General features: G+C 35.0%; 1 protein-coding gene across 2 annotated transcripts in view; it reads left to right on the top strand.

Annotated features, from left to right (window-relative positions):
- The window catches only part of Rasa1 (RAS p21 protein activator 1), a 101,275-nt gene that overhangs the window by 76,592 nt on the left and 4,608 nt on the right, over positions 1-20,075 (top strand). For both annotated transcript variants that reach the window (XR_009591858.1, XM_021661930.2), the window contains exons 14-22: positions 524-681; positions 6,577-6,653; positions 8,325-8,497; positions 9,668-9,827; positions 11,083-11,225; positions 13,177-13,292; positions 14,562-14,648; positions 16,420-16,487; positions 18,512-18,600. Coding sequence is in view for 1 of the 2 variants with exons in the window: in XM_021661930.2 (XP_021517605.1) it covers positions 524-681; positions 6,577-6,653; positions 8,325-8,497; positions 9,668-9,827; positions 11,083-11,225; positions 13,177-13,292; positions 14,562-14,648; positions 16,420-16,487; positions 18,512-18,600 (1,071 nt within the window). In the remaining variant the exon portion in view is untranslated. The remainder of the gene's footprint in view (positions 1-523; positions 682-6,576; positions 6,654-8,324; positions 8,498-9,667; positions 9,828-11,082; positions 11,226-13,176; positions 13,293-14,561; positions 14,649-16,419; positions 16,488-18,511; positions 18,601-20,075) is intronic.

Here is a 20,075-nt window from a genome sequence, read left to right as displayed (position 1 = left end):
CTTCCAATCTTAACATGGCACATGAAAAAGGTGGGGCACAGAGATTTGTTCTAAGTGACAAAATTGACAGTAAAGAGAAAGAGTAGGATGTAGACAGTCAGTTCTGGCACCCCCACTGGTAATAAATTAGTTTCTCAGAATGTATCTTTTCTGTAGCCTCAGAAGGTATAGTCAATATCTTACTAGAACTTTAGACTCTTGAGTGGTGGTGGTGTGTGCCTTTAATCCAGTGTTTGGGAGGCAGAGGCAGGTGGAAGCCAGTCTTCTGTACCCAGAGAATGCCAGGACAGCCAGATCAAAACAGAGAAACTTGTTCAAAAACAAAAACGAAAAAGAAAGAAAAACCTCAGCCATAGGATTCTTAAAGTAGTGAAATCTAAACCTTCTTGTAAGCATACTGTGATATTTGCTGATTAGCAAAGCTTATTTTTTTTTTACTTAAGAAAAATAAGCTATTTTTGATTTTTGAAGCTTCATATACAGGTTTTGAAATGTTGCATTTGAATTTCTGTGTTCTCTTTAGGTCAGCAGCCTTGTTTTACATATTGAAGAAGCCCATAAACTACCAGTAAAACACTTTACTAATCCATATTGTAACATCTACTTGAATAGCGTCCAAGTAGCAAAAACTCACGCAAGGGAGGGGCAAAACCCAGTATGGTCAGAGGAGTTTGTTTTTGAGTAAGTTATATTTTACTATATTCAGTTTTTAGAATCATATTTTTCTCCTACTGTTCATATATAAAGTCTCTGTTTAAGTTTCTGCTGTTGTGTAGGTGTATTTTTAATTTTTTATTATTATCATTTATTACAATTTATTCAATTTGTATACCAGCTGTGTCTCCCTCCCTCATCTCCTCCAAATCCCACCCTCCCTCCCTTTTCTCCCTAATGTCCCTACCCTAGTCTACTGATAAATGAGTTCTTCCTCCCCTTCTCTTTGATCCTACCCTATCAGGTCTCATCAGGAGTGATTGCATTGTCTTCCTTTGTAGAGGTGATCAGAAAGCCTGTCACTGAGTTCATGCCAGAGAAAGCTTCTGACTCCTTATTGGGGGACCCACTTGGATACTGAGTCTATGGGATACATCTGAGCCAAGGTTTTAGGTCCTCTTCATTAATTGTCCTTGGTTGGGGAATCAGTCTCTACAGGTACCCCTAGGCTCAGTTTTTTTTTGTTGTTGTTGTTGTTTTTATTTTGTTTTTGGATCTGTTGGTCTCCTTTTGGAGATTCTGTCTCCTCCAGGTCTTTCTATCTCCCAGTTCTTTCATAAAATTCCATGCATTCTCTCCAGAGTTTGTCTATGAGTCTAAGCCTCTGCTTAGATACCTCGATCAGTAGAATCTTTCAGAGCCCATCTCTGTGGTAGGTTCTGGTCCTGCTCTCTAGTTTCTCCTTCTTCCAGTGTCTATTGCATTTGTCCTTCTGAATGAAGATTGAGCAACGTCCCTGGGATCTTCCTTGTTTAGCTTCTTTAGGTGTATAGATTTCAGTATGTTTATCCTGTATTAAATGGTTAATATTCACTTACAAGTGAGTATATACCATGTGTGTTTTTCTGATTCTGGGTTACCTCACTCAAGATGATTTTCTCTAGTTCCCACCATTTGCTTGCAAATTTCATGATTTCCTTGTTTTTAATAACTGAGTAGTATTCCATTGTATAAATGTACCACAATTTCTGTATCCATACTTCAGTTGAGGGACATCTAGGTTGTTTTCAGCTTCTAGCAATTAAGACTAGATCTGTTACGAAAATGATTGAGCAAATATCCTTGTTGTGTACATAACACAATACAAATATCCTTGTTGTGTACATATATGCCCTGGAGTGGTATGGCTGGATCTTGAGGTAGCACTATTCCCAGTCTTCTGAGAAAGCACCAGATTGATTTACAAAGTGGTTTTAAAAGTTTCCATTGCCATCAGCAATGATGGCAAAGATTCTACTTTCTCCATATCCTTTCCAACATGTGTTGTCACTTGAGTTTTTGATCTTAGCCATTCTGATGGATGTAAGGTGAAATCTCAGGGTCATTTCGATTTGTATTTCCATGATAACTAAGGACATTGAACATTTCTTTAAGTGCTTCTCTGCCATTCAATATTCTTCTACAGAGAATTCTGTTTTGCTCTGTACCCCATTTTTTTTTAATTGGATTACTTGGTTTGTTGCTTTCTAACTTCTTGAGCTCTTTACATATTCTGGATATTAGCCCTCTGTAAAATACAGGGTTGGTGAAGATCCTTTCACAGTCTGTAGACTGTTGTTTTGTTCTGACAGTGGTGTCCTTTGCTTAACAGAAGCTTTTCAGTTTTATGAGATTCTGTTTATTGATTGTTAATCTTAGAGGCTGTGCTGTTGGTATTCTGTTCAGGCAGTTGTCTCCTGTGCCAATAAGGTCAAGGCTCTACCCCACTTCTTCTTCTAACCAATTTGGTGTATCTGGTTTTATGTTGAGGTCTTTGATCCATTTGGAATTTAGTTTTTTGCAGGGTGATAAGTATGGATCTATTTGCATTTTTCTACATGTAGACATCCAGTTAGACCAGCACCATTAGTTGAATATGCTTATCTTTTTTCCTTTGTATTGTTTTGGCTTCTTTGTTAAAAATCAAATACCCATAGGTATGTGGCTTTATTTCTGGGTCTTCTATTCGATTCCATTGATCCACCATTCTCTTTCTATGCCAGTACAAAACAGTTTTTATTACCATTGCTCTGTAGTATAGCTTGAGATGAGGGATGGAGATACTTCTGTATGATCTGTTGTTGTACAGAATTGTTTTAGCAATTCTGAGTTTTTTGTTTTTCCATATGAAATTGAGAATTGTTCTTTCAAGGTCTGTAAAGAATTGTGTTGGTATTTTGATGGGAATTGTATTGAATCTGTAGATTGCTTTTGGCAGGATGGCCATTTTTACTATGTTAATCCTATTGATTCATGAGCATGGTAGATATTCCATCTTCTGATTATCTTCTTCAATGTCTTTCTTCAGAGACTTAAAGTGTATTTCATAGACATCTTTCACATGCTTGGTTAGAGTCACACCAAGGTACTTTATGTTATTGTGGCTATGGTAAAGTGTGTTCTTTCAATTTCTTTATCAGCCCCTTTCTCTTTTCTATGCAGGGGGACTACTGATTTTTTTTCTGTTAATTTTGTATCTAGCCACATTAATGAAGGCGTTAATCAGCTTCGGCAGTTCTCTGGTAGAATTTTTGGGGTCACTCTAGCATACTATTCATGTCATCTGTGATACTTTGACTTCTTTCTTTTCGATTTTTATCCCCTTGATTTACTGCTCTACCTAGGACTTCAAGTTGTCTTATTGCTCTAATTAGGACTTCAAGAACTATGTTAAAGAAATACGGAGAAAGTGGGCAGCCTTGCTTGAACCTGATTTCAGTGGGATTGATTTAAGTTTCTCTCTGTTGAGGTTGATGTTGGCTATAGGCTTACTATATATGGCTTTACTATGTTTTGGTATGTGCCTTGTATCCCTGATCTCTCTAAAACTTTAAACATGAATGTGTGTTACATTTTGTTAAATGCTTTTTTGGCATCTAAGGAGATGATCGTGTGTTTTGTTTTTTATTTTTTTCCTTCTGTTGGTTTTGTGATGGATTACATTGATATATTTTCATATATTGAACCACCCCTCCATGCCTGAGATTGAAGCCTTTTTGGTCATGGTGGATGATATCTTTCATGTGTTCTTGGACTCGGTTTGTGAGTATTTTAGAGTCAATGTTCATAAGAGAGAAAAGTCAGATACTTTCCTTCTTTGTTGACAGGTCTTTGTGTAGTTTAGGTATCAAGGTTACTGTGGCCTCACCCTCACAGAATGCATTTGGTAATGTTCCTTCTGTTTCTGTGTTGTGGAAAGTTTAAGGAGTATTGGTGTCAGCTCTTCTTGGTAGTTCTGGTAGAATTCTGTGCTGAAACTATCAGGCCCTGTGCTTATTTTGGTAGGGAGATTTTTGATGACTGCTTCTATTTTCTTGGGGGATATAGGACTGTTTAATCTATTTACTTGATCTTGGGTTAGCTTTCATAAATGGAATCTGTCAAGAAAATTGTCCAGTTCATTTAGATTTACAAATTTTGTGGCTTTTGAATTATGACCTAATGATTTTTTAAAATTTCCCAGTGTCTGTCATTATGTCCCCCCTTTCCTTTCTGATTTTGCCAATTTGAATTGTTTTTCTCTACCTTTTGTTAGTTTGGGTAAGGGTTTATTGTTCTTGTTGATTTTTCTCAAAGACCCAGCTCTTGGTCTTATTGATTCTTTGAATTGTTTTGTTTCTAATTTATTGATTTCAGCCCTGAGTCTGATGATTTCCAACCATGAACTTCTCTTAGCTTTCTCTGCTTCTTGTTTTTCTAGGGCTTTCAAATGTGCCTTTAAGTTGCTTATATGAGATGTCTCAAACTTCTTTCTGAAGGCACTTAGTGCTGTGAACTTTCCCCTAAGCACTGCTTTCATTGTGTCCCATAAATGTGGGTAAGTTGTGCATTCGTTTTCATTGAATCTTAGGAAGTCTCTTTTTTTTTTCATTTCTTCCCCTGACCAAGCTGTCATTGAGCAGAGAGTTGTTTAGTTTCCATACATATGTAGACTTTTTGTTATTTCTGTTGTTGAAGTATAGTTTTAGGCCATGGTGGTCTGATAGGATACAAGGACTTATTTCAATCATCTTATTTCTGTTGAGTCTTGCTTTGTGTCCGACTATATGGACAATTTTAGTTAAGGTTCCATGGGATGCTGAGAAAGTACACTCTTCTGTGTTTGGGTGAAAGGTTCTGTAGGTATATATTAGGTCCATATGTTTTAGTACCGCTGTAAGTGTCATTATTTTCCCTATTTAGCTTCTGTCTTGATGATCTGTCCCTTGGTGAGTGGAGTTTTGAAGTTTCCCACTATTAAGGTGTTGGGATCGATGTGTGATTTCAGCTTTAATAATGTGTTATATACAAATGCTAGTGCTCTTGTATGTGAGACATAGGTATTCAGGATTATGCTGTCCTCATGGTAGATTTTTCCTTTGAAAAGAATGAAGTTTTCACCTTCATCTTTTTTGATGAATTTTGGTTGGAAGTCTATTTTATTAGATATTAGAAAAGCTACTCCAGCGTATTTTCTGGGTCCATTTATTTGAAAAACCTTTTTCTAACCCTTTACTCTGAGGTAGTGTCTGTCATTGTAGCAGAAGGGTGTTTCTTGGATGCAGCAGTACGTTGGAGCCTGTTTCTGCAACCATTCGGTTAGTCTGTATCTTTTTATTGGAGATTTGAGTCCATTGATGTTGATAGATAGTAGTGACCAATAAATGTTTAGTTCCTTTTATTGTGGAGTTCGTGGTATTACTGTGCTTCTATGCTTGTTTTATTTTATGTTTTTTTTTTTTGTGTGTGTGTGTGTGTGTGTCATGAGTTTATCTATGTCATGTGTTTTCTTGGTTGTAGTTGATTTCATTAGATTGGAGATTTCCTTCTAGTATCTTCTGTAGGGCTAGGTTGCTGTGTAGATATTTTTTAAGTTTAGTTTTGTCATGGAATATTTGTTTTCTCCATCTATGTTGATTGAAAGTTTTGCTGGGTATAGTAATATGCTTTGACATCTGTGTTCTCTTAAAGTCTGCATGACAGGTGTCCAGGCCCTTCTGGTTTTCATTGTTTCTAGAATGTTGAGAAATCTGGTTTGATTCTGATAGGTCTACCTTTGTATTTTACTTGGCCTTTTTTCCCTTGATGCTTTTAATATTTATCCTTTGTTCTGTAGATTTAGTGTTTTGACTATTATGTGAAGTGAGGAGTTTCTTTTCTGGTCTAGTCTTTTTGCTGTTCTGTAAGCCTCTAGTATATATTTAAGGACATCTCTTTAAGTTGGGAAAATTTTCTTTCATGTTTTTCTTGAAAATATTTTCTGGACATTGGTGCCTGGAATCATTTTTTTCTTCTATTCCTATTTTTCTTAGATTTCATCATTTTATGATTTTTTTGGATATTTTGTGTTTGGGACTTTTCCAATTTTTTTTTTCTTTAAGAGATGTATCCATTTCTGCAATTGTATCTTCAGCACCTGAGATTTTCTCTTCCATCACTTCTATTGTGTTGGTGATGCTTACCTTTGTGGTTCCTGATCTTTTCTCCAAGTTCTCCAGCTCCAGGGTTTTCTCTGTTTCTGTTTTCATTATTGATTCTAATTCTGTTTTAATGTCTTGCACCATTTCTTTCATCTGTATGAATGTGGATTCCTGTCTATCCATGATGGCATCTATTTTTTCATTTGTTTCCGTCTACATGCCTTAATAGTATTTTTTGTTGGATTATCAGCAAAATGCCTTTGGATTACTGAAAAGCAGCGACAAAACATTTTCTGTATTTTCCAGATCTTGTTTTAGTAGGTTACGGTGGCATAGGAAGTTTAAGATTGTGGGGGAAAATGTATAATTATCAGTATTCTTGTGTAGCAAATAATATATCGTTTTAAATCTAACATACTGAATTATTAAACAGAAGTAAGGTAGTTTGATACTCACATTTTTCTAATTGTTCTTGCTTCTTTAGTGATCTTCCTCCCGACATCAATAGATTTGAAATCACACTTAGTAATAAAACAAAGAAGAGCAAAGATGCTGATATCTGTAAGTTGATTACAAAGCTTTCTAAAGTAATAAAAGTATGTTGAGTTATTTTTAGAATGTTTAATTAAATACCTTAAAATGGAGATAAAATACATAATGTGTAACAGTTCAATTCTAAGCATATTGATTGTTCAGAGGAGATTATGAAGAACAGAAAAAAATAGCTAAGTCCTTAAAATTTAAAACACGAAAATATCTACTTTCCCTTTCCCAAAGAATAGGACAAGAAAATGATAGTAGTGATTATTTTTCTTTCTCTTTTCCTTTTTTAGGTACCTATAATTTCATAAACTTCCCTGAGTTGTAGAGTATTTGTTTAGCATGCTGAGGCCCAAAGATTATTCCCTAGCACTTCAAAGAAAAAGAAAAAACTTACACAGAAAATATAGGGTGCTATTTATTCATTATAATATCAAATGCTCTGATTCTATTCCAAGCTGTGTATGTCTCCCATTCTATTGGTAGGACACATGGCAGTGGGATTTAGTAATTCATATCGGGGTGAATTAGGTTAGTGTCATCTTAGTGTAAGCAGTATTATGTACTGACAGATCAAAACCTATAGCTCTTTGTAATGTTTACATTTTTACCTTTTTAATATTTTAATTTATATTTTAAATTTATATCTAAAACAATTTAAAATATATTTTCATTATATTCTTCCCCTCCCCAAAGTCCTTGCAGATTCTCTTCCCTCTTTTCCCAACCAACTTTAAGTTCTTTTCCAAAAAAAAAAAAAATTCAAAAACCATTGCAACAAACCTTCCCAAACAAATAAAATATAATAACACGCAAACAAACAGCAAAAAATCACCATCCTGTAATCATATAAGAGCACATTCAGTAAACCTGTGGAGTCCTTTACATGTTGATCAGTTATTCTGGAATATGACTGCTACCCTGCATACCCAGGGTTGTATCTGGATCTGCCCATAGTACAGATGACACATAATTGGACTGGCTTCTTCTGTTTAGCATGATGCTTATAAGGTTCATTCATGAGCTGTCATCTATCAGTAGTTCATCAGTTTTTTTTAAATTAATTAATTTTTTATTAATTACAGTTTATTCATTTTGTATCCCAGCTGGAGTCCCCCCTCCCTTTCCTACCCTTCCTCCCTCTTCTAACTGCTTTAACTGCTTACATTTTTAAGTGTATATCCATTATATATATGATAAAATGGCCCAGAAAGAAAGACATATTTTCTATTTGGATGTATTCATTATTGCTTTGCCTTTTTTTTTTTTTACCTCCCTAGCTAAATCAATTCACAGTTTTCTGTTTGGAATGGATTTTTACCTCCCTTAATCTGGATTAAGGGAGGTAATCCAGAAGGGAGGTACTTCTGGATTTAAGTATCCAGAAGTATTATCTACTATTGCAGCTCTTAAACTGCACCTTCTTTGATAGCTTTTAATTTATTTTCCATGCAAGTCAGACATCTTGTTTTCATCTTTTCTTAATCCCATATCCCCAGTATGCAACAGAGTGTCACCCAGCATGCCATCAGTAAAAGAATAAAAACATTAAGTGTTAGCTTTGTGATATTACTGAAAACTTACTTAATAAACAGCATTTAAAACTAGAGAAAACTGTAATCAATACAATTTAATTATATGACCATAGTGGATTTCTTTTTAATACAGTTATCATTTGTTTTTCCTTCGTAGTATTTATGCGTTGCCAGTTGAGCAGGTTACAGAAAGGACATGCAACAGATGAATGGTTTCTGCTAAGCTCCCATATACCATTAAAAGGTATTGAACCAGGATCCCTGCGTGTTCGAGCACGCTATTCTATGGAAAAAATCATGCCAGAAGAAGAGTACAGTGAATTTAAAGAGGTATTATTTGCCAGTTTAATGATCTTTTTCTTTTTTATTTAATTTTTTAAATTTTATTACAATTTATTCACTTTGTATCTCAGCTGTAGCCTCCTCCCTGGTTCCCTCGCAGTCCTGCCCTCCCTTCCTATTCTCCTCCCATGCCTCTCCCCATTCCAACTGAGGTCCTCCTCCCCTTCTGTCTTGACCCTAGCATCTCAGCTCTTATCAGGGCTGTCTGTACTGTCTTCCTCTGTGGCCTGACAAGGCTGCCCCTGACCTCGGGGCTACTTCTGTGCAGGGGTTCCAGGTTATCTACATGAATGGTCCTTGGTTGGAATATCAGGCTCAGAAAAGACCCCCGTACCCAGATTTTTTGGTTTTGTTGCTCTCCTTGTGGAGCTCCTGTGTAGCAGCTTTATTCATAAAGTCATACTCTACAAACAACCCAGATGCTCCTCCATTCAGGAATGAATACAGAAATTGTGGTACATTTACACAGTGGAATACTACTCAGCAATTAAAAACAAAGAAATCATGAAATTTGCAGGTAAATGGTGGGAACTAGAAAAGATCATCCTGAGTGAGGTATCCCAGAAGCAGAAAGACACACATGGTATATACTCACTTATAAGTGGATATTAGCCATATAATATAGGATAATCATACTAAAATCTGTACACCTAAAGAAGCTAATCAATGAGGAGGACCCTGGGTAAGATGCTCAATCCAGAATTCAGAAAGGCAAATGGGATAGACTTGGAAGAGGGAGAAAACAGGGAACAGGGCCTACCACAGAGGACCCCTGAAAGATTAACCCAGCAGGTATTAAAGCAGATGCTGAGACTCATAACCATACTTTGGGGAGTGTGCAAGGGAATCTTATGAAAGAACAGTCTAATGATTTTAATGATATCAACAGAAACATTTATTATTTAATAAAAATCCATTAAGTTAAATAGTAATGTCCTATGTTAATAACCTACTAGCCAGAGGTTAAAATAAATAAATAAATATATAATATCATTTTGATCTTTTGAGGCTATAAATATATATGCTACAAACTTTTTAACAGTTGTATTCAAAACATACATTTCTTTATAAGGTTAATTGAAAAAATATTTCCCATTGCTCTCCTCAAGGATACATAATGTTATGTATTTTCAGCAGCTTTTTTGATGTCACTTTTAGCTTATACTGCAAAAGGAACTTCATGTAGTCTATGCTTTATCACATGTATGTGGACAAGACCGAACACTGCTGGCCAGCATCCTACTGAAGATTTTTCTTCATGAAAAGCTTGAGTCATTGTTGTTATGTACACTAAATGACAGAGAGATAAGTATGGAAGGTACTATGGATGTGTGATATTTTTTATATTGGATTTTATATATCAAACATGCATGCTCTATCTTTAAATATATTAAACTATTAAATCATTTTACAAAGTATTTAAGATTCTTTGTTTAATATGGGAATGGATTACTATAATTTGTTCATAAATATTAGATGGTGTAAGAAAATAACTTCTTTGTCCTGATCTCTGTCTTAATGTGTGATCAACAGTGTTGTAATACTTATCATATTACCTCAATTTTTACTTAGCAACCTATGAGGAGAAGTCAGGTGTCAGCTGTATTTTAGTTACAGATTCTATAATAGTTCCAAGGCGAGTGTACATTATTACTGTGCTTTTCACACATTCCTAATATATTTTCTTCCAGCACTTTGATTTGGTGACAATCCTTGCCTACTTTAATTATAAAAATTACAAAAACACACATTTGTCAATGAGTAGATAAAAATGGTGCATATATTTTTATGTCATTTTATTTTGCTTTTAAAACTTTTTAGGACTCAATATTCATAGAGTGGCTACTAAAATAATTTATAGTGGGATTTTTTTGTTATTTTACTTGGAGCTGTCTTAGTCACTGTTCTGTTGTGGTGAAGAGATGCATGACCAAGATAACTTTAAAAGTTAGCATTTAATTGGGGGCTTGCTTACATTTTTCAGAGATTTCATTCATTATCATGGCAGTAAGCATGGAGGCTTTCAGGCAAACACATTCTGATCTGTAGGCACAGAGAGTCCTGGCGTAGCATTGGCTCTTGATTTATTTGTTTATTATTTAATCAGTATTCTGCCTGCATGTGTGCCTACATGCTAGGGCTTGGGCTTTTGAAACTGCAACCCCAACTTCTTAATCCTGCAATTCCTTTCAAATATCAAATTGTGGCACTCTTGGTAAATAAGCATTCAAATATATGAGGCTATGGGTGACATTCTTATTCAAACCACTAGAGCAGTTAATGTATTTGTTTTTGGTTGTGAAATCAGTAGAATGCAAACTAAGATATGGTTCCTATGTTTATTACTAATTGTTCTTCACCACTTTTGAGTCTTAACTTTTGACATGAACATGATGGTGTTCATTTCTTCTCATTTATGACAGTCATTATTTAATTCAGTGAGATAAAGAGACAATTATGCATGTTAACCTCATTAATATTTATGTAAAATATATTACTGAGGAAAATAACTTTCTAGCTTAGTTAAATTAGTACAGTTCTGTAAATACAGCCTAATATCCATGTTTGTGTAGATGAAGCCACTACCTTATTTCGAGCTACAACACTTGCAAGTACCTTAATGGAGCAGTATATGAAAGCCACTGCCACACAATTTGTTCATCATGCTTTGAAAGACTCCATTTTAAAGATAATGGAAAGTAAGCAATCATGTGAGGTAAGAATTTAGTTTTAATCTTTGCAGCAAATAGCACATTTTAATCAGAACTTTTAACAAATTACATCTTTAGGAAAGTACATTTCTAAAATGTGTCAATACAGTTATGTTCTCTGTAATAGATTTATAACACCCCTCTTCTTGTGCAATACACAGCTCTTTTGGCATTTATCCTATTTACTATATTAATGATCAAGTATACGTTACATTAGGAAAATGTGTATAACTTAAATAGAACACTTTTGATGGGCTTTTGTTGTCCATGTTGAGTATCTCTTATTCCAAAAGTAAAACAATTATTTTGAAAATGTACTTTTTCACATACACAAAAAAGCATCTTTAGTATAGAACCCAAGTCTTGAGACAAAGTTAATTTTACATGAGTTCTACGAGACTAGTGTTATGACTTGGCCCATCTTGTGAAGTCAGATGTGAAATTTTCCACTTGTAGTTCCATGTCAGCACCTAAGTCTAACTTTATGCGTACTTACCTTATAAAATGTTATGAAATCTCTTCCTTCGAGGGCTTTGTGGGTTACTTTTGTGGAAGATGAGAATTAAAAGAAAATGAAATAATACTTTGAAAATGATTAAGGTTTCAGTGTGAGTTTATAAGCAACAGTATCATCATGAGTAGAATCCCACTTACATGACTATTGTATTTCATGTATTTCAACTACAAAAGAAGATAGTATAAATCCTCTTTATAAGGCTTACTTGATACAGTGTCAGGAAAATAAGAAAATTGTTTTTAGAACTTGGAACTTTCACATACTAACTTTGCTACACAAAATAAGTGATTTGTTGTTAGAAGTTGAGTGTAATCCCATTATTACTCTAACTATGAAAGGTGACAACTCTTTTCAGCTATGTAGGTACATTTGGCAGACCAGAACACTTAGATAGGGGTTTGGGGAAGGGTTGAAGGGGTGTATTTTAAAAGTTATGAGAAAGGTTCACGATGCTTTTTTTTTAATTTTAATTTTTTTAATATTAGTTAACAGTTTATTAACTTGGTATCCCAGCTGTAGCCTGCTCCCTTATTTCCTCCCAATCCCACCCCCCCCCCTTTCCTCCCTCATCTCCTCCTGCCCCTTTCCAAGTCCACTGATAAGGAAGGTCCTCCTCCCCTTCCATCTGACCCTAGCTTATCAGGTCTCTTCAGGACTGACTGCAATGTCCTCCTTTATGGCCTAACAAGGCTGCTTCTCCCTCGGAGGGTGGAGAGGTAAGAGTCAAAGAGCCAGCCATTGAGTTCATGTCAGAAACCGTCCCTGTTCTCCTTACTAGGGAACCCACTTGGATACTGAGTTAAAAACAAAGGAAATCACAAAATTTGCAGGCAAATGCTGGGATCTAGAAAAGATCATCCTGAGTGAGGTATCCCAGAAGCAGAAAGATACACATGGTATATACTCACTTATAAGTGGGTATTAGACCTATAAGATAGGATAAACATACAAAAATTTGTATACCTAAAGAAGATAAACAAGAGGGCCCAGGATAAGATGATCAATCCTTACTTAGAAATACAAATGGGATGGACATTGGAAGTAGAAGAAAACAAGTAAAAGGACAGGAGCCTACCACAGAGGGCTCTACCAAGCAGTGTATCAAAGCTGATGCTGGGACTCATAACTGAATCTTGGGCAGAGTGCAGGGAATCATATAAAAGAAGGGTTCATGATTCTACTGAATACATTCTTGTTATTTTCCTTAGCCACTAAGTAAGTTGAACATCATTAAAAACTGCTTTTGCTCACAGATAAATAGAACTGAGTAGTTTAATATTCAGTTGAGCAACTGGAGTGAACGTTTAGCAAACTGACCGAATTTGCATATGTGGAACAGTTGACAGCTTTGAAAAAAAAATACCTGTCCATTTACCACAATTTATTTGAAATTTAATCTTCACCAAAATACATTTGTATTGATTTGTTCCTTCTCTTAGTTAAGTCCATCAAAGTTAGAAAAGAATGAAGATGTGAACACTAACTTAGCACACCTATTGAACATACTTTCAGAGCTTGTGGAGAAAATATTCATGGCTTCAGAAATACTTCCACCGTAAGTTGTCACTTTGTTTTTGTAAAAAATGGAATAACCTGTGTTTTCAAAGTTGTCTTTCAATAAATGCTTTCTATTATCTTAGCATTATACTCAGACTTTCAATCCTTAAAAGATTTTTTTTTTTTTGGTAAGGAAAAAGAGTAAAATAGTGAAATAAATGTTAAAGAACCCAAGGTAAGTTACAGGCATTGTGACACATGCCTATAATCCTGTTGTTGGAGAGGTTTAGGCAGAAAGAACATGAGTTTAGGCCAGCCTGGCTACAAAGATTCTGTATCCCAAAAAAGTAAATAGAAATATATACATTGACAAATTATGTTTATTTGGACTAAGTAAGTCTGGCTTACATTGTGGCTTAGGGAGTGTCAGATCTGAGGACAGCATTTGTAAATTTACTCTCTAGTTCTTGCTTGACATTAGATTTCAAGCAACAAAATCCAAAGGCGTTGAAAATGTACACAAGATACCAGTATTAGGGTCTGCTTAGAAGTTACAATGAGTAAACTTACTTATTTAGATGAAAGAGTCAAAATAATAGAATAAGTGCTGTATTAATTACTTTGTATTCTCATTTCTGATAAATTGTTTCATACTTTTTCTTTCTTTCCAAATTTTTATTTTTTATATTAATTACAGTTTATTCACTTTGTATCCCAGCTATATCCCTCTCCTTCATTCCCTCTCAATCCCCACCCACCCTCATCTCCTCCCTGCCCCTCTCTTAGTCCACTGATGGGGGAGGTCCTCCTTCCCTTCCATCTGACCCTAGTTTATCAGGCCTCACCAGGGCTGGTTGCATTGTCTTTCTCTGTGGCATATCAAGGCTGTTCCTTCCTTGCTGGTGGGGCAGGGGTCAAAGAGCCAGCCACTGAGTTCATGTCAGAGAGTCCCCCTGTTCCCATTACTAGGGAAACCCACTTGGAAACTGAGCTGCCATGAGTAGGGGTTCTAGCTTATATCCATGTATGGTCCTTGGTTAGAGAATCAATCTCAGAAAAGATCCCTGTGTCTGGTTTCATTCTTTTCATAAACACTAAATTTAAAATTGATTGAGCTAAATTTACTGGATTATGTTTCTATACAAGTTACTCAACATTCTTCTTATTATTTTTGACAAGTGCCTTTTTAAGATGAGAAGACCAAATGTATTAAAATATGGTATACCACCTGGGTAAAATTAAAATTAAAATTTTGGCTGCTACTAGATTATCATTCTAATTATGATAATTAACTTTCTGTATTGAGATGTTTATGTTATTTTGGCAGGACATTGAGATACATTTATGGGTGTTTACAGAAATCCGTTCAGCATAAGTGGCCTACAAATAACACCATGAGAACAAGAGTTGTTAGGTAAGAGTCACCTCTTCATTTGGCATAGAAACTATATGCAGCAGAAACTGATTTGTATATGAAGGCAGAAACAGAGAACCTTGTTGGTTGTAATCGGTAGTTGAACCATATAGATTTCAGTTGGTTTGTAACTTCTAAGATTCCAGGTTAAATCCAACCATACCCTGTAATTCTGAAGGTCTGATTCAGCCTGGTCATAGTACATTAAGAACTGCTTTGGCAACTAATGAACCTTGAGGGCTCATATATGGAATTCAGGATCATTATCCATTAAATTGTTTGCTTAATATGAGCTGTTAATTCCTAAAACCACCTAATATCTTAATACTTTTTGAAGATTTTGTTAAGCATATCTAAGCTACTAGTACAGAGTGACTAGAAATTTAGTAGAAAATGCATCAAAACCAGCAGCTTTCTTTTAATTATGGAAAATACACAGTGCATGTAAATGTCAAATGAGTTTTAAATACACATTTCTGTCCAGAGGCTTCTACTTTTCTTGCACATACAATTTTTAATAGCAGTAAGGGTAGAGCACTAGCTTAACACTCAGGTCCTGGATTTGATTCCTACCACTGAATAAAATAGACAGACCTGCCCTCTCTGGCAGCTGTGCTAAAACATACTGAAGAATGTAGGAAGGAAGAAAATGACAAGCACACTATTAAAACAATTATGTGATGGACACTAAATTGTTCTGTCTGCTATGTTTTAAATATGTATAATTATTAAACTAATACAACAGAGTCCTCTAGCTGGATTAATACAACTGGGTACTTAAGGGGTTTTTCCTGCCTAAAGTATTTTCTCTTCCTAATAAGCCTTTAAATTGTATAGTACCCATGTATTATTCAACTTAAAATCACCTTAAAATTTCCAAAAAAATTTTTTTCACTGAAATTTATTACTGATTCAGTGTTGCCAATTCAAGTTTCTAGTTCCCATCAGTGTTTTTGGTAAACCTTATGCAGGAACCTACACTAAGAAAAAGAAAAAAATTAAAAATGTGAAGTTGTTAATTGCTCTGTAGAAGAAATTTTATAAACTATGGGCAATAATGCTTGTCAGAGTTAATTATTACTGTGGATTCTTTTTAAAAAGTGAAAACTGATCTTATATGATAACAGATACTTAATACTACTGACTTACTACTGACTTAAAGGAGGCAGAGTAGGGTATTTATATACGTTTACATTAGCTACAATTCTCAAAGTAAAATTGAAGTCAAGGCAGCTGTTGTCATGCTATGTTAAGGCATGTCATTTTGAAATTTAAGAACTTTTAAAGTAAACTTTAGAATTTCTAGTATTGTTGAAAAACTTTAGTGTTTTATGCATTTTCATTTGTCACGGCATCACTGATAAAGTCAATGTATTGCAGTGTTCATATAAGTTGGTAGCAATGTTGATACAACCAACTTAATTTATTCTCATGGTCTTTATGGTTTAAATAAACTTTGGAACCTTACAGAACTACATTATCTATCTATAAAAGGGTTTATTTTAATCCTCATAATCTCACAACAAAACTCAAGTGTTTTTAATGTACAGTTGCCTCTAGTAGAAAACAAATTAGTAGTCTATAAACAGCCAAGAGAATGAGTGAAAAGTTCTTTCCAAAGTTAACCTGTAAGTTTGCCTTATAATTTTCTTAATGACTTTATTTGAGCTTCCCTATGTTGAGAGTAAAAGTTATTGTTGATAAGTTTAAACTTTTTATGTTTGTATTTTAAACATAGTTTTCTAAAAAAATTATTTTCCCTTCCAATTAGTGGTTTTGTTTTTCTTCGGCTTATCTGCCCTGCTATCCTGAATCCACGGATGTTTAATATCATTTCAGGTAATTACTTTTTAATACATTTTGTAATGAGAAAAAAATTCAGAACTTTCATAATATTTGATAAAAATACTTGCCTTTTAAATCAAATCTTTACAAAATTAAAGATACCAATAAAGTATTATTCCCTGCTTTTTCTTTTCTTGTAGTATCTAAGATGTTAAATTTTTTTTCTGTTCCTGTGATTCATTTTATTTTAAAAATTCTGCATTATATTTACTTATGCATGTGTGTTTGTCTGTGGGCATTTGCTTGCCATGGGAAATGTGTAGGGAGTCAGAGGACAACTTTGGGAGTTGACTGCCTCTTTTCACCACTTGAGTGCCTGGGATTGAAATCAGGACATCTGGCTTTATGGCAAAAACTTTTACCCACTGAGAAATTTTGTTGGCCAGCTGGCTCTGACACAGCATTTGTAGAGATTAGGAATGCCCTTTGTTTCCTTAGTCTACATCAGGTTGCTGTAAGCTGAACTTTCCTCTAAGATCAAGTTAAAAACCTTTGTACAACTGTATTAGCAGTATTTGAATATTTATAAAGAAGACAGTCCAGATTTGTCCAATTATAGAATATTAAGTAGACATTTTACATTCTAATAAGCTTGGTCCCATTTTGCTTTTTAGTCATTGAACATTACAGAAAGATTTTCAGGTTTGTAAGCTTAAGGAAAAATGTTGATATTTATGAAACAATCATTTTTATACTAAGCTGTATTAAAAATTGAGCTAGGAATGTACTGTGTAATCACAGAAGTTAGAAGGCTAAGGCACAAAGAAAACTTAAGGCCAGCGTGGGCTGTCACTAGACAATGTCACTAGACAGAGTGGTATGAAAGAAGGTGAGTCTGAAAGAGTCCCCTTTGATCTTAAAAAGAAACAAAAGACGGTATTTTTTTTCAATATTTTTACTTTCATATTCCTGTAGTTACTTTTTATTACTTTTAAAGTGATCAAATACATGAATACTAGAGTAAAAGGTTGGGGCTAGTGACCTGGTTTAGTGGTTAAGAACATATACTGCTCTTACAGAGGACCTGAATTCAGTTTCCAGCACCCATGTTAAGTGACTCACAACCATCTATAATTCCAGGTCCAATGGATCAGACACTCTTGGTCTCAAGCTTCTGTGGGTAGCAGCATTGATTTGCACATACCCATACAGAAATACACATATTTAAAAATTAAAAGAATAAAACATTTAGAATTTGTTTTGAGAACTCTAGGCAAACATTGGCCTTAAGCTGCCAATTCAACAGTATTTAATCTTGAGTAAGATTTTATAATACACTTAAAACAATGAGTCAGAATATAAGATTTGCTGTTATTTTGGTTGGTAGGATGCTGGCAGAGCATACATGAGGCCCTGGGTTCAACCCCCTGTACCCAATAAAACTCAGCAAAGAGAATAGCCATGAGATCAGAAATTCAAAGTTGTCTATAAATTGAGTTGAGATCAGCATAGGACATGGGAAAATGGGGTTGGGGTGGGGTCATAATTATTAGTTTCTATTTTGAAGCTACAAATACTTTTCATTTACATTCTATTTTCTATGTTTTACAGGCAAGTTTTTCATGAACTCAAAAAATGATCTTTAAAGTGAACTATTTGCAGTTAGTGGCTTGCAAATAATGTTGGGAGCAGGGAATTGCTAAGATTGCAAAATGCTTCCCTAAGTGGATTGAATTAGCTTTGAGAATTGTTCTGAAAGCTTTGTAGAGTGACAGTCTTCTTAGCAATTAAGCAGCTTTTTGAGGTATTCTAAAATATTATCAGCCAGTTGGGAATTACTCAAGTTTTGTAGTTTACTTTTCACAAAACCAGAATCACTGATAAGTGTGTTCAGTTTCCCCTTTCAACCAAGTTCTTTTGAATTAGATCATATATTTTCAAAGATTATTCTGAATATATTTTGAATAAAGGATTGTTAATATTTAACAGCAAAGAAACATTAAATGTGCTAAATGTTTAATCATTTACCTGATAGTACCTCTGGAGTTTGTCATTGGCTGTACCTAATTCTCTTCTAGATTCCCCATCTCCTATTGCTGCAAGAACACTCACATTAGTGGCTAAGTCTGTGCAGAATTTAGCAAATCTAGTGGAATTTGGAGCTAAGGTAAAAATATTTTGATACTTGAAATTCATTGCTCACGTTTTAAATGGTAATTTTATTTCATAGTGAATATACACCAGATCTTCAAAACAGTATACTATATAAATACAAGTAATGTTAATACTGTGATTAGAATTTTACAGTTACCTGCTTTTGTGACTTAGTTTATCAAGCACTAGTCAGTATGCAGTCCTCTAATCAAAGTTCAGATTTAACGTCTCTTCTCTATTACTTCTTTTCAGACTTGTCTTAACTTTAAGGTGTGATTAGTAACTCAATACACATTTTAGGCTTTTGCCATGTATTCCACAATTGCCTGTTATTATTTCTTCCCAGATTCAGTAACTGTTTTTTTCAAAAAGAACTATTTTTATGTGTATGACTATTTTGCCTGTATGCATATAAATACACTGGTATGTGCTTGGTGCCCACATAGGCCAGAAGAAGGCACCAGATTCCCTGTTATAAGCCATCTTGGATGCTGGGAACCAAACCCCAGTTGTCCTCTGCAAGAACAGCAAGTGCTCTTAATAGTGAGACATCTGTGTAGTCCCATAGAACCTTATCTTTGCTCACCTGCTAGGATGGTACTTTTTGTTCATTACTTCTCTTAGAAAGCTTTGGGATTTCCAATTGAACTTTATCCCATTTAAGGTTTACTGTTGATAATTATGCTAACTATAGATTATATGGGTTAGCATTTTAGTTTAAGTAGTTTACATTTATGGGTTATCTTTTGAATTTACCTGAAACCCAAAGCCTATTTTATCCCATTGCAATCATAGGGAATTTTTATAATGTGTTAGAATCTTTAATTTATCAATAATTAATTCCAAATGTACATATAAACAATTTGTAGTTGCCAAGCTATATATCATTTTTTAAATATATTTATTAATTACACTTTATTCACTTTGTATCCCCCCCATAAGCCCCTCCCTCCTCCCCTCCCAATCCCACCCTCCCACCGCTTTCTTCATGCATGCTCCTCCCCAAGTCCACTGATAGGGGAGGTTCCTTCTCTCCTTCCTTCTGGTCTTAGTCTATCAGATCTCATCAGGAATGGCTGCATTGTCATCTTCTGTGGCTTGGTAAGGCTGCTCCCCACTCTGGGGGAAGTGATTAAAGAGTAGGCCAATCAGATTATGTCAGAGGCAGTCCCTCTTCCCATTACTATGGAACCCACTTGGACACTAAACTGCCATGGGCTACATCTGTGCAGGGGTTCTAGGTTATCTCCATGCATGGTACTTGGTTGGAGTATGAGTCTCTGGGAAGACCCCTGTATTCAAATTTCTGGCTCTGTTGCTCTCCTTGTGGAGTTCCTGTCCTCTCCAGATCTTACTATTTCCCACTTCTTACATAAGATTCCATGCACTCTGCCCAACAGTTGGCCATAAGTCTCAGCATCTGCTTTGATAGTCTGCAGAGCAGAGCCTTTCAGAGGCCCTCCATGGTGGATTTCTAGATTGTTTCCT

The sequence above is a fragment of the Meriones unguiculatus genome, chromosome 5 (assembly GCF_030254825.1).
Source record: "Meriones unguiculatus strain TT.TT164.6M chromosome 5, Bangor_MerUng_6.1, whole genome shotgun sequence".
Lineage (NCBI taxonomy): Eukaryota > Metazoa > Chordata > Mammalia > Rodentia > Muridae > Meriones > Meriones unguiculatus.
The sequence above is the reverse complement of the archived record's forward strand: the minus strand, read 5'-3'. Positions and strand labels throughout refer to the sequence as shown.